Here is a 15,558-nt window from a genome sequence, read left to right on the forward strand (position 1 = left end):
CCTGTAGAGTCTGATTCAGTCAGAGTGGTGGAGAACCCAGGAATCTGCATTTTAACTAGTACTCCACCTAATTCTGATACGTATTTGGCTCTGGGCAAAAAATGGGCAGGCTTCCAAGGGATTCACAAGTTAAGGCTTGCAATTTTAACACCTAAGAAGTCATTTTTATTCTTGGGAATTAGTAGCAGGTAACAACATATCTTTAGTGATGTCACCACTCAAATAAGACTTCCACTAAAGCCATACCGAAGAGATGACAAACACATTCTCCTTTCCCAAACTTACCAGTGTCAAGGCCTCCTTGCTAAAGTAGTTTTGGCTACCCGAGTCATAAAATAATTTCAGAGAAGATAGATCAGCCTACCTTGCTTGCAGAATTTCACGTTTTTTGATATCATGAGGTCGAAACTGGACATCATAAGAATACAGCACTGGCATCTAGGCTGACTCCAGAATATTCTTTCTCAGTAAGGTGTGAATCCTGAGGTCCCTTCCTTCCTTGTCTTTGCAATCTTATGACACAAGTGATCTCCCTTGGATTCTCCCTTTCACATCTGACATCAACCAAGAAGGCGCGTAGCACTTACGTGGATCCCACATACAACTAAGAGAAATGTGAAAAGCAGAGTTTTTAAGACAAAAGGGCTGTATGTTTCTGTTTAATAAAATGTATGGATCCAAGAGAAAGTGGGAGAATTAAACATTACCTAGAGCAGCTTTGACTTCAGATCTTGACCACTAAAGTGAGGTGTCAAAAATAACCATGCCCTTGGCCCCTGCTCAGGGATGATATACAAATTAGTGAAGCATTCCATATTTAAAAATTTTTTACATAACCATCCCCCTCCCCAATTATGATTGGTAGCTACCTTAAACATTTATGAGTCATAGTTCTCTCCATTAAGGAGCTTAAAATCAAAGAAAGGTAAAATGTTGATTCTGGTTGAAACTGGGCAATAGGTAAATGGGAGTTCATTGTGCTATCCCTTTAACTTCTATTTGTCTGAAAATGCCAATAATGTTTTTTCTTTAATCTAGTTAAGGAAAATGAAACATGAATAAACAACCAATTATCAATACAAGGCAGTAAAGTTCCCAGAAGGGAGAATAAACTCCAGGCTATAGTGCTATTTGCTTGGGTAGGATTCTGAGAGGAACAGGGAAGGAAATGCCAACAATCAAAATTATGGATTAGGAGGAGCCATGATTAATGCCTCTGGCTTTAATATGGCAAGATGATGTTCCCAAGTACAAGATCAAACCACGTTCCTAGAGTCTATTTTGCCTCCCCATAGCCTCCTTCCTTATGATGTTCCTCCCCACCCGCCCAACTCCAGCTCAAGGCAGGAAGTTGGGCTCCACGGGTCAGATTTGACTCCATATTAAGAAAACTAACAAAGCTTTCCAGCAATGTACTCCTCTGGTTTTCCATCTTCTTATTCCTTTCCTCTCCCAGGGCTTGCAGTGTCTCCTATGCAGAAACAATTTCAAGGACCTCATTTTCTTCTGCAGTAAAATTCGAGAGTTGTGGCAGAAATCTGACATGAGCTGGTAAGGCAACCTGGAGAAATTTCAAGGTCTTCTGTCACCTACACCCTTGTTTTTATGCTAGTCTGGGCCATGGGCATTATAAAAGAGGAAAAGAGGTTTTAAAAATACATTTAAAAAGTAATGAGTAAGGAGATGTAGGCAATCTGGAGCCTCATCTAGATAAAGAACACTCTTCTTCCCTCCCTTTTTTCTCCTTTATTTCTTATCCTCTTGGTCACCCGCTTTCTCTTTCTGTGTCTTCAATTCTCAACTCTTTTACTACTTCCCTCCATTTGGGGGCTTACTCCTCCAAGCATTAATTATTCAAAAGGTATAGGGAGTGACAACGCAAAATGAGAATTGGAGCTCAAGGATCCAGCCTCCCCCAGCACTATAATTATGTAATTAGCTATACAACTGGTTGGGAGCTGAAGAAAAGCATGAGGTGGAAAATGTACACTACCTACCAATACCACACATGTTAACAATGGCATCCCATCTCAGTTACACACACCCTTCCTCCCCTCATAAGCAACAGTCAATGAATTGGGTAGGACACTGATATGATGTGGAAGTGGTAGATCTGTCCACAAGATGGCAGTCCTACTTTGTAGTGTATAACAATAGGAAATTTGCGGTGGTACAAAATATGAATAAACTTAGAATTATGTTATTTATATAGGTGATATCATGAATTATATTTCAATTCCTACCACATATTAACAATTTTTTGTTTGGGTCACAGTTAAATTTTGAGGTGTGGGTGATATTTATTACAAGGGAACATTCTAAATAGGTGTGTGTATGCGTGTGTGTGTGTGTGTGTGTATCCCACCTAACCTGAACTGTTGGATGAAATTCCAATGACTGGACTCTCAGGGGTGCAGCTAATTTGGGGGGTAATGCTTAAAAAGCACTGGAAATAGAGGTTTATATTCCATGTTAATGAATTTGAACTTTATCTTGAAAAACATGGGGAATCATTGAAAAATTTTAAGCAGGTGGGTGACTTGATCAGAGCAATGTTTCCCCAATTTCACTCACTGGTATAGCACCTTCATGATTTCTGCCATAACTATTACCAGTAGTTAATTTACTCAATGTTGTTTAAACCTACTTTTACTCTCTTATAATGTAAAGAGGAAACTCATTACTAGTATTGCTTGGCATAATCAATTTCCAAAATAAATGTACAACTGTTGAAATGGAACAATATTCATTTATAAACTTAAAATTATCTCATGCACCGCTATAGTGTTAAGTCTCCCACACTTTGGGTCACTCTCCTGTGTGGTATGGACTGAGTTAGGGGTGCCCCCTGAAAGCACAGAAATTGGGTTTGCATCAGATACTTTTTTTTTGTCCCCAAGTAAATTTTATTGCCACTGCACATAGAAGAAATTAGAATGTTTGACATAAATATTCCAAAAATAATTTTCCACTTTTTGAAAAACTTCAAATGTAAAGAAAAGCTGAGGGAATAGTACAATAGATGCCCATTCACCCTTGACTTAGATTAATTTTTTGAAAGTTAAAAATGTTTATTTATAAAGAAAATGATTGTATGCTAATTTGAACAGCTACATTGTACAAAAAATGACTTGAAAATTCCCTTTTGATATCCTTAAAGAGCTGGATGCCAGTATATATGCTTTTCTCTCTCTTCGGACCTCTTAATGTTAAACTGGAGTTGAGCAGAAATATAACCTAGGTTCTCTCAAATCATTCTTGGGCTCCAGACAAGGAACTGGACCTCTGAACAAATAAACGGGTTACTAATAACTGTAACCAGGGAAAGACAAAGCTATGAGTGATGAAAGTTCCTTCCACATGGCATCCCTCCACTCCTGCATCAGATTTTTTTTTTTTTTTTTTTTTTTTTTTTAATTTTTTTTTTTCAACGTTTATTTATTTTTGGGACAGAGAGAGACAGAGCATGAACGGGGGAGGGGCAGAGAGAGAGGGAGACACAGAATCGGAAACAGGCTCCAGGCTCCGAGCCATCAGCCCAGAGCCCGACGCGGGGCTCGAACTCACGGACCGCGAGATCGTGACCTGGCTGAAGTCGGACGCTTAACCGACTGCGCCACCCAGGCGCCCCCCTGCATCAGATTCTTAATGACCAGGTGTCACTTGAAATCCTGTTAGACAATTGTAGGCGTGAAGCCACTTAGCTACAGACCAAAGAGTTAGACATAAGTTCGTCTATGCCTTGTAAATGTATAAAGCACCACCAGCCCTTCTGAAATTTCAATGTGCAATTCTTGTAAAATGCAGATTCTGATTCAGTATGTAGATTCTGCATTTCTGACTCTAAATGGTGTTAATGTTGTTTTCCCCCAACCATGCTACGATAGCACAATACGAGACTGTAAGTTCCTGAAGGACAGGGGACCACGTCTCAATCTTTAGCATAGCCATGGAAGGTGACTTCATGAGTCATGAGTTAATACTCATTGAAGAGGGGTGAACTTTCTTCCCCTGGATAGTCACAAGACTCCTAGTATGCAGGTTTCAGCTCAGAAGTACCCCCAACACACAGCCCTGCTATTCAAAACATTTTAATTTTTCGCATACGAAAAGTGTAGTTAAGTTTTTGTTTTCTACGTAGCCTCGGCCTAGAATATAAATTTCATGAAAGCAGAGGCCTTAATTGTGAGGACAGCCTCGGTTTCAGGACTCAGCCCATTTGTATTCCCCGCCTGTTCTGGGAGTTAAAGCAGCAAGTTCATTGGACAAGACCTCCATTCTCAGAAAGCTAATGATCTAATGAGGACTTTACCAAGCAAGGGACAGTCACGTCCGGACTCGAAGCCCGTCCTGCAAAAAAGCAAATAGATAACGGAAGTCTCTCCGAAAGCGCCGGCCGAAAGACAGCAGAAAAGTGCGTGAGCTCAAGAGCAAGGGTAAATCCAGAGACCACGGGTGGGATCCCGGGAAAGGGGGCTCTCTCATTGGACAATCCGGATCGGGAGAATCCAAAGTGCGGGGGGGGGTTCTGATGGGATGTCGTAGACGTAGAGCAGGATTACAGAGTGGATATCCGGGCCAGGACTAGAATCCAAAAAGTGGTAACATAAGTAATCTTCTGCTTATTTACTTACAAAATTATGCGTCTGCCTATCCTGCGTCTTAGAGTAATTGGACTGGCCCAACCTCCTCCGGGGAGCAGTAGAGTGCTGTCCGCATAGAGAGTCCTCTTACGTAGAAGGCGTGGGAAAGATTGTCGCGGGGGAAGCTGGGAAACTCCGTCGTCGGCCACCATCTTGCTTTCCTTTAACCGGCTGTGACCGTGGATTAGAGCAATCTTGAGCCATGAAGCTGCTAAGCAGAGCCGGGTCTTTTTCGGTGAGCACAGCCGGTGGGCTTGGGGAAAGGTTGGGGAGCAGTTTGTCGGCATGTCAGCTGATACGGACCGGTGGTGCTTGGTTTGGAGTTTCGGGGCCTTGGGCTTCCGTCTGCCCTTCAGCCGAATTCTGCGGGCCAAGTGGGCTGCAAACTGAGTGGGTCGCGCATTGGAGGCCCAGCTCGTGCTACGAGCAGAAGAGACCTAACGCCGGAAAACCTGAAAAGGAGAGGGAAAGAGCTTGAGAGTGGAGGTGAAGTGACTCAGTGGAGAGACCTCTGAAGGTCACTGCTGCACTTGGCGTGCGGGAGGAGACAGCGAGTCCTGGGGGACAAGGAGGCCGGCGAGTACCTAGCCCTCCACCCTTACTTACCCTGTCAGCCCCGGCCCCTGCTTCTTAGTGTATCACGGAGCATCAGTTTCCCCAACGGTTAAGCTGAGCTTATGAGTAAAATGTTAAGGAAGAAATAAGCAAATTGCCGTACAGTGCTTATCACTGTGCCTGAAACTTTTACGGTGCCCCAGCAGTATAACGTGTTTTTCTTGATGTTAGAGAATTCTAGGAGGGGCTCAGGGTCAGCCCTCGGGAGCCGCTTAAGACTTCTCATTCAACCCAGACAAAACAGAGCCGTCACTTGGGGAAGACTCCTCAAATGTCAGCGTGCTATCACTGTGGAGTGGAGGTTATCATCAGGGGAAATGAGGAACACTTTTAAAAATTTCAGGTGGGCGGGGCCCCTGGGTGGCTCAGTCGGTTAAGCCAGGGTGGCTAAGTCGGTTAAGTTTGGCTCAGGTCATGATTTCTTGGTTCGTGAGTTGGAGCCCCGCGTAGGGCTCTGTGCTGACAGCTCAGAGCCTGGAGCCTGCTTCAGATTCTGTGTCTCTCCATCTCTCGGCCCCTCCCCTGCTCATGCTCTGTGTCTCTCTGTCTCTCAATAATAAACGTTAAAAAAAAAAAAAAAAAAAAAACTCAGGCGGGCAAGGTTTGCTGCCAGGGAATAGTTGGTAGTATCTGCATACATTTTTGGTTATAATACCCTTTGGGGGAACGTACCTGGCATCTAGAGGCCAGAAGTGCTGCTAAATTCCTACAGTCCGCAAACACATTCCCCCACAACAAAAAATTAGCCCAAGATGCCGGTAGAATCTGGTTACTAGATAACCTAGAAACCTGCTAGAGAGTGGTGAAGAAGAACAGGGAATGGAGTTTCCCTGTGCCTAATGTTTAGATAGATATACTGTGGATATATAAAGGGCTGCCATTTACAGTACAATATCGCCTAAATTACCCTTCCTGGCACACCTAGACAAACCAGTAATTAACAACTCTGAGAGCAGCCTAGTTAAACTAGCAAAACACCCCAAAATCTCCATTCCATCCATCCCCACTTTCCAGTAGATGAAAGTACTCAAAGGTAGCTGAACTGGAGAGGACTAATGTAAACAAATTGCAGTAAACTTGAAAACAATTAATGTTCCCAATTATATCACTTACTTTACAGAAGAATAAGTTTATACATATTTGGTTATTAACGTAATCTAGTAATTGCATGACAATTACGAGGATAATTCTTTGCAACTGATTTGAATGGGACCAATTAAGGACAGTACATAATCAACAAAGCTGTTTCTTGAGGGAAAAGCACCTAAATCTCCCTTAACAGTGGAACTATAGATTATTCATACTTGAACAGCTATGAAAATCGAAAACCAAAATCACAAGTAGAATTAAACGTACCACACCCAGCAAACGAAATTGATAGTAAAACAAAGCTCATTGTAATTTATAATTAAAAAGTACTAATAACAAGTGAAAACTAGGAACCAACTTAGTACAGCACTGATGTTGAATATATAACAGCCCTTCAGGACATCATAGAGGAGGGGCATTGCAGCCTCTGATGGGAGTCCTCAGGAAACTCCAGCAGTATGTGGATTTGGTTTTGGGATAACATCTCTGCTGATAACCTCAGGAACCTAAGGATGAATATTATAGCAGTGTATATCATTTGACAAAAAAAAACAAACAAACAATAAAGTTATGCATTTTGGATCCATTATCCAGCATTTAAGAGGACCCTTTTACCTTTCCAGTGGCTGCATATAATAAACTGACAATCTGCTGTAGCTGAAGCTATTGTTAATTGCAGGATGATCAAAATTTATATTAGGCGAAGAAATAAAACCCTTGGTTGTGTGGTCCTACTGTAGCACGCAAGACAGTGAAGATACTGTGGAAAATATCGGGGGCTTGGAAGAATTTTCCTTGGTATACTCTCTTTTTTAAAGGTTACTAAAATGATCATGGAGATGAAGTCACTTCCCTTGGGAAGTAGGCTAAAATGAGATTCTCTGAGCAGATAAGGAAAACAGTAATGCTGACATCAATAAAAGGGTATGGATGTGGCAGTCCCACACCTTTTCAAAAAAATTCCAAAGCATTAGAGCCAGGAAGAACCACCTGAAGCTTTAATAGGATGGTTATAAGAAAAAAGATGGCTAAAAGGGAAAAGAAAATACAGTAGTTCTTTACATTTTAAAAAATGAGCATTGGGGTGCCTGGGTAGCTCATTCAGTTAAGCATCCAAGTTTGGCTCCGGTCATGATCTCACAGCTAGTGGGTTCGAGCCCCGCATCAGGCTTTGTGCTGACAGTGCAGAGCCTGGAGCCTGCTTTGGATTCTGTGTCTCCCTCTATCTCTGCCCCTCCCCTGCTTATGCTCTGTCGCTCTCAAAAATAAATAAATGTGAAAAAAATTATTAAAAAAAAATGAGCACGTAGGATTAGGTATTCCTTCAGGCTCTACACAAAAAGAGATTTAAGTAACTTAGTAATACTAAGTTAATCAGCCAAATCCTCCCATGAAGTTATTTTATCACTGGACACCTTCCTTGGGCACACCAGAATATAAGACATTGTTCTTGAAAGAAATCTGGGTAACCTGTCTTTTTTGTGTTTAGAGGTTTTATTCCCTGAAAGTTGCTCCCAAAGTGAAGACCACAGCTGCCCCTGCAGGAGTGCCTCCACTTCCTCAGGACCTTGAGGTTAGTCCCACTGAGTTGCTCACTGAAACCCATACATGCCTTACTGTCTTTGGTAATATGAAAACATTGATCACATCTTACTTTATTTTAAATACAGTTTACCAAGTTACCAAATGGCTTAGTGATTGCTTCTCTGGAAAACTATGCTCCTGCATCAAGAATTGGTTTGTTCATTAAAGCAGGCAGTAGATATGAGGACTCCAACAACTTAGGAACCTCTCATTTGCTTCGTCTTGCATCCAGTTTGGTAAGCGTCTTTATTGCCTCACTTTGTTCAGAAATGCTATAGTATCATGGTCTTACAGAAAAGAAGTATAGTGGTAGCACCTGGGTGGCTCAGTTGATTAAGCATCCAACCCTTGATCTCAGCTCAGGTCTTCATCTCAGTTGTGAGTTCAAGCCCCACGTTGGGCTCTGTGCTAGGTGTGAAGCCTACTTAAAAAAATACATAAGTAAAACAAAAAAGAAAAGAAACACTATAGTGTACTTTTGGCAAACTTTAAAAGGATCTGCTATTTAGGTAAAGTTCTTTTTGAGTCTAATGACAATCAGACATTAGATTGTGATACAGTGTGATGTTTGGCAGTAAAAAATTACTAAATACGGTTGTTGTTTCTTTTTCCAGACTACAAAAGGAGCTTCATCTTTCAAGATAACCCGTGGAATTGAAGCAGTTGGTGGTAAATTAAGGTATGTTAAAAATAAGTAATAAGAGGGGCGCCTGGTGGCTTGGTCAGTTAAGCGTCCGACTTCGGCTCAGGTCATGACTCACAGTCCATGAGTTTGAGCCCCGCGTCAGGCTTTGTGCTGACAGCTCAGAGCCTGGAGCCTGTTTCAGATTCTGTGTCTCCCTCTCTCTCTGCCCCTCCCCTGTTCATGCTCTGTCTCTCTCTGTCTCAAAAATAAATAAATGTTAAAAAAAAAAATTTTTTTTTTAAATAAGTAGTAAGAAACTATGAGAACACCAGAAAATACTCAACTGTAAGAGAACTTTTCTATCTTATCAAGGTGATTAAGGATTTGTGAAGACACAAGAAGAAGGCTAATCAATTTGACAACATCAAAATGTAAAACATCTTTATGACTTAAAGTAAAAATTCAAGTAACTGGCAGTAAATATTTGCAACATAAACACGGAAATGATTATTTGGAAAAATAAAGAACTACAAATTAGGAGAGGACAAGCAAAATAGGAAATGGACAGACAAAGGATAGGAACAGTCTATTCCCAGAGTAGGAAGCCAGAAACACTGATCTTTACTTATAATCGACTGTGTCATGCCGTTACCTGTCAGATTTATAAAAGGTGTTGGCAGTGTTAAGAGGGAGAATCTCTTCTACAGTTAGTGGAATAAACTGATACAAGTACTTAGGAAAGAATCAACAAATATCTAGTAATACTGAAAATGAGATATCTTACAGTCTAAGTTTTTAATCCACATGCACAAAGACTGGAAACAATCTAAATGCCATCTTCAGGGAAATGGATAAATAAAGTATAGTCTAGTGATATGGGACTAGTATACAGCAGTTAAGGAATGAACTAGATTATTCTAGTTAAATATTTTGCGGAGAAACAACAGATATTTTTAAGGTATCATTTTAAAAACAATACATAGTGCTTACCATTGTGTTTGTCTCTAGAGTGGGAAAGAGGGAGTGAAAGAGTTAGCCAGAGAAGGGTACAAAGAGATCTTCAACTTTAATTGCCATTTTTTTTTTTAATTAGGGTAAAATATACATAAAATTTACTGCTTTAAGTGTACAGGTCTTTGGCATGAAGTGGCTTTAGGAAACCATCACTACTATACATCTCCAGGATGTTTTTTTTGTTCCCCAACTGAAACACTCTAGCTATTAAACACTAACTCTCCTTCTGTCTTTGGCCACCCCTTACAGTGACCATTCTATGTTGTATGGTTTAGAGTTCTCTAGGTTCCTCCTGAAAGCAGAATCATGATATTCTTTCTGATTTCTAATTTCACGTAGTTTAATGTCTTCAAGGTGCATCCATGTGTAACATGTCAAGATTTCCTTCCTTTAAAGACTTTTTAAAATATTTCAAGCTTTAGTTGACGAATATGTGTGCTTTTAAACTTCAGAATAAGTTTTCCAAAGGAATTTGTTGATTTAACAAAGATATAAGGAAGCCTTATTTTTCTGATTTAGATAATTCATTGTAATTTATTTCTGATTCAGTGTGACTTCAACCAGGGAAAACATGGCCTACACTGTGGAATGTCTGCGAGATGATGTGTAAGTATCTGCACGTGCTGAGGACATCTGCTTTTAAAGAAATCCTAAGCTGCTCAGTTCTTGTCCTTTTTAATGTGGCGTTATGACCTCTGATTTTGGTCACAAACTATAGAACACTATGCTTACCACAAGGCCTAAAACTTAATATAGAGAGCATTACATTTATGTAGAATGGACTTTGGTTTTAAATTTTTGACGTGAAACTCTTGATGTCTTCTATAGTGATATTCTAATGGAGTTCCTGCTCAATGTCACCACAGCCCCAGAATTTCGTCGTTGGGAAGTAGCTGACCTTCAGTCTCAGCTAAGGATTGACAAAGCTGTGGCTTTTCAGAATCCACAGGCTCGTAAGTATATTTTCAGATCACATTCAGTTGCTTGTAAGATACTGGGTTTTTGAGGAAAAAAATTGCTGTTGAAATTTTCTTCTGCTTGAGTTTATAAATAACTTTTCCAAAATTTGTCTAGTTTCTTAACTGTGTTCTTTTGTTTCTAAACATTTATGTTGTTGATTATTTTTCATCTTTGATGGTAGGTAAATTAATTATAGAATCCCTGTTTTAGTATTTAGAATCCAGTGTTTTTTCAGTAGTTTGCTTACACCAAACCGAGCAACAGTTCGTAATTGGTGCTGCTATTATTGTTTAGCCAACTCACCTTTACTAGATGTTTCCAAAGGAAGCAACTTTTTTTTTTTTTTTTTAACTTTTTTGGTGTTCGTATTTTGTGTTTATATGATAACTGTCGACAAGTGTGACTAGCAAAACAAATACGTAAACAAGCAGCACCGACTCTTGGAAGTCACACAGCTTTGGCAGGAGCAGAAGCGTGCAGGTGGACCACTCGGGTCTAAGCAGGTGACCAGCTGCAGGGGCTCAGCATGGGATGCGCTTCACTCAGAACGCAGGCCTGTCAGTGTCTGGAACGTATGAGAGCTTGGTTTATGTTAGCTAATATTATGTTAGTGATACTGTTTTACAAAGGAGTATGGTCTTCATTACTCTGGACCTCCACCAAAGAAATAGATGGCCTGTAAGTCATCTTTTCTACAATTTTCTATTTCTTCCCTGCTGTTAGCAGTGAGGTTCCAGCCTTCATCCTTTCTATCTGAACAGTTATTGCTGTCTCCTGGCTGGTGTCTGCCCCCAGGTCTGCATCTTCGTCCATCTCCCACATTGCCATCAAGCGATCCTTCATGAAAACCGTTTAAAGGCTTCTCAGTCTCTGTTGCATAAAGTTCAAACTCTTCACCTTAGCATGTGTGATAACTTTCACCATCTGACCCCTGCCTACCTCCATCGCTTTTTGTTCTATCTTCTTCCCCTCCCAACTGCATTTCCCCTTTGAATCTGTTATCCTACTGGATGCTTTTGTCTGTTTTCTCTGCCTGAAATGCCACTCCCTAATCATTCTCCTGGGAAACACCTACTCCTTATGTAAGACTCATCCTGGATTTTACTTCTGGTGCTCCTTCCTGATTCCCACTGCCCTTCCCTTGTGCCCCTGCTGCTTTTTTCACATCCTGCTGACATCAGCTTCATCATGCTTTCACAGTTTTTCCTCTCAACATTTTGAGGGCAGGCATTGTGTCTTACTCATGTCTCTATTTCCAGCACCTAACACAGTGCCTGGCATAGAGAAATTGCCCAAATAATGAGCAAATGAAAGGGACATACCTCAAAGACACTGACTGAAGCAGGAAAGCAAGAACAGTGCCAGTCACCAGTGAGGAGTGCAGTTTGACCTCCGAGAGCTAGTAAGATGACTTAACACTGGCACTTTCATACCTCTTTTTAACCTGACAACTCCTCATTACTTAGAGAGCCTCGGAGTCAAATTCAGGTAAATGACTTATCCAAGATCACATGGCATGTTGGTAGCAGAGCTATAACTCAATTCAGACTTGCTGAAACCCAGACCATTATAGTTTCCAGACGATACCAGGTAGATGAGAGAAGTGATCAGGTGGACCCCGTGATGTAGAAGCTGCTTTCACATAATTTCTTGCTTTTCTCAGCACATTCAACTGGCAGAATTTTAAAATTCAAGCCTTAATCTTAACACTTGAATGCCATAAGGTGACCAAAATTGTAGTCTCATTGCTTTCCATGTTCTGAAAATGTTGACTTTATTTGAATTGTGTTTCCACAAGTGCTTCTTTACTTATTTTACAGGTGTCATTGAAAATTTGCATGCTGCAGCTTACCGAAATGCCTTGGCTAATTCCCTGTATTGCCCTGATTATAGGATTGGAAAAGTGACACCAGATGAGGTACTGATAAAACACATTACCTTTTACAGTGTGCTGCTTTTCACTGCCATTTCAGGTTTGTTAATTTTTCTTTTCATCTTCAAATTTAAAATCACCTCCTGGCTTTTTTTTTTTTTTTTCCATCAGCTTGGCTTTTTAACTAAAATTCTATCTGAACAATTTTTACAGCTTTTAACTTAAAGTTTTGAATCACAAAAGGAATATATGAATTTCAGAAAAATCCAGAACAAGTAAAAAAGAAAACATTTCACATACCTAAAGTCACTGAATGTTACTGCCTAGATATATTTTCCTCTAGACCTTTCTCTGTTTATATGTGTCTTTTTAAAGCAGTATTTAAATGTTAAATTTAGTAATCTTGTGACCAAAAGTCTTCTTTAACTCCTCTGAATAGGCAGATAGGAATGAACCCGAATCACTTCCCATCCCTCGTTAGCCTGCTTACTAGCTCATTCGTCTCCTCCAGCACACTGGCCTCACTTTACTGGCAGTACAGACTTGCCACATGTCACAGCCGTATGTATAACCTAAAACTTCACTTCTAAAATGTGAAACTGAAACCTTGAGTATCAAACCTGCAAGTGTAGATATGCATATATAATCTTAATTTCCTATTCCATCCCCCCCCCAAATTTTTTTTATCAAAAGATATTAAGAGAAAAATTTGCAAAAGAAAGAGAAGAATTGGGAACTATTAATACTCGCAAAGTATATATAACTTGGAAATTAAGGTTTTATTCTTTCATTTCTGGTTAGCCACTAGAGCAAACTGAATTGTATATTCTATCCCTTTACTCTTTTATTTCCTGGTTAGAAAACCATCCACTTATCAATCAACAGTTTAATGCCTCCCATTCATATGGCACTTTAAAAAAAAATTATAACTGATATGATCCAACTTAAATGCTAAGCATTTTTCATAAGACTGGCCGTCAGTGAGTTTTGAAATTTTTCAGAAATCAATTTCACCCATGTGAAAATATATTATTAAGATAACTAAAAGAATATATAGAGCAAAACATCTACAAGAATGTCAACTGTAAGATTGCTTATAATTGTGAAAAATGAGACACAAGTTAAATACCCAACTTTCTGGGACTGAATAACTCACTTAGTTATCTGTAGAATGGACTTATTCAGTCATCCAAAAATATTGATATGGAAAAGTTCCATAGCATATTATCAAGTGAAGAAAACACAATTTACAAATAGGATATACCATAGGGTCCCAATTTTAGAAAATAAAGTATGTGTGTGTTTGTGTGTGTGTGTGTGTGTGTGTGTGTCTGTGTCTGTCTGTCTGTCTGTCTCCTGGGCAAGATGTTAACCATGGTTATCTCAAAATTATTAGCATTTTTAATTGTGTCCTTAAAGGAAATCCTAAAGAAATTGGTGGTAGACTACCTTGAGCAATGGCAGCATTCAGTAGAAAAAATATAAAAATATGACTTTCCAGGGTGATTCCAGAGATTTAAGCACCATTGGCTTTAGGGCATAAATTGTGGTAACTTGATTCAGTCTCATTACCTTAGCCTAGTGATTTTTAACATTATGACCCATTCCCAGGGAACTTTTTTTAGCCAATTTCTTATACCCAGAATTTTTAATATCATAGATACACTCTGTGTTTATATATGTATACATATATATATTTGTATTCTATATATGAAAGGAGTAAAATGTTTTTCTTGCCCCCAGGAGCCAATTTTCAGTCCCTTGGGAGAAATAGTGGGCCTGTTGAGAGTATGTTTTAGCCCTACTTTTGTATGTTAGGTCTAAATAATATAAACCAGTGATTCGCAAATCTCACTGATCTCAGATCACCTGGGGATTCATTGGATGGGCAGATGGTTGGTTGGTTTTAAATCAAGATTCTGATTCCACATTGAATCTAGTATATCAGTTTGTAGAGTGGGCCTAGGAATGGGGTGGGGGTCAGAGACAGTGACAGTGTTTGTTTTTGTTTTTTAAGCTCCAGCTAATTTTGTTATCCAGGTTGGAAACCCTGATATACACTGTAATCTCCTGACAAGGAACCCTTCAAAGATGAGTGTGAAGGATATAGGAGGGATATGGTGACATAACTGTTAGCCCTACGGTAGAATGTTAGTGGTACCTTATTAATGTCTATAAAGAGACAAAAGAAATCTGATGCACATCTGCTAAAATCATCTTATAATAAAAATCATAAACTTAGTCTCATTTTTTTTCAAGTTCAAGCCAGTGTGTGCTCTGATTTTTTTCAGGCCTTTTTTAATTCCTTTTTTTCAGTACAGATTTATTGAGATATAATTCATGTACTGTATAGTTCACCTACTTAAAGTGCACAGTTCAGTGGTTTTCATTATGTTCATAGTTCTGTAACCATCATCACATTAAGTTCTAGTTCTGAATTTCAGCAATAGTTTTAAAAATTAAATCCGTATTAAAAAAAAATTAAATCTGTATAATTCAGCACTAGGTAGTCTAGTTCACTACAGCAGCCTTTAAGCCTGAGTTTTTATTTTCTCTTGCGCTGCAGTTTTAATTGTTAGTGTTTTGTATTTCTACCTATATAACCTCATAAATGTTTTTAACTTCCTCAGTTACATAACTATGTGCAGAACCATTTTACAAGTGCGAGAATGGCTTTGATCGGACTTGGTAAGTTGGGAATTGCTTGCAGGTCAGTTTGTTTCCTTAAGAACAGTAACTAATTGGGGCGCCTGGGTGGCTCAGTCGGTTGAGCGTCTGACTTCAGTTCAGGTCATGATCTCGTGGTTCGTGAGTTCCAGCCCCGCATCGGGCTTTGTGCTCATAGCTCGGACCCTGGAGCCTGCTTCAGATTCTGTGTCTCTCTTTCTATTTCTCCCCCACTCGCACTCTGTCTCTCTTTCTCAAAAATAAATAAATATTAAAACAAAATTTTTTTTAAAAGAACAGTAATTATGTGAGCACATGATTGAATGAAATTTGATAACTCAGTCCTCTGTTTATGTTTACAGTCCTCAGGCACTATGTGATGGGATTTTAATTCTCAGGTTGTTTTGTTTTAGAAAGCAGAATTCAACATTTATGTAAAAAAAATTACAGTATTTGAAAAATCTTTGACAAAGGACAAATGTCTCTGA

General features: G+C 39.5%; 1 protein-coding gene across 1 annotated transcript in view; it reads left to right on the top strand.

Annotated features, from left to right (window-relative positions):
• Window positions 1-4,754: 4,754 nt before the first annotated feature.
• The window catches only part of LOC115504121 (cytochrome b-c1 complex subunit 2, mitochondrial), a 30,740-nt gene continuing 19,936 nt past the window's right edge, over window positions 4,755-15,558 (top strand). The window contains exons 1-8 of the mRNA XM_030300827.1: window positions 4,755-4,878; window positions 7,837-7,920; window positions 8,018-8,167; window positions 8,546-8,610; window positions 10,120-10,176; window positions 10,399-10,523; window positions 12,351-12,448; window positions 15,034-15,091. Coding sequence (XP_030156687.1) covers window positions 4,846-4,878; window positions 7,837-7,920; window positions 8,018-8,167; window positions 8,546-8,610; window positions 10,120-10,176; window positions 10,399-10,523; window positions 12,351-12,448; window positions 15,034-15,091 — 670 coding nt within the window. The 5' untranslated portion in view covers window positions 4,755-4,845. The remainder of the gene's footprint in view (window positions 4,879-7,836; window positions 7,921-8,017; window positions 8,168-8,545; window positions 8,611-10,119; window positions 10,177-10,398; window positions 10,524-12,350; window positions 12,449-15,033; window positions 15,092-15,558) is intronic.

The sequence above is a fragment of the Lynx canadensis genome, chromosome E3, assembly GCF_007474595.2.
Source record: "Lynx canadensis isolate LIC74 chromosome E3, mLynCan4.pri.v2, whole genome shotgun sequence".
Lineage (NCBI taxonomy): Eukaryota > Metazoa > Chordata > Mammalia > Carnivora > Felidae > Lynx > Lynx canadensis.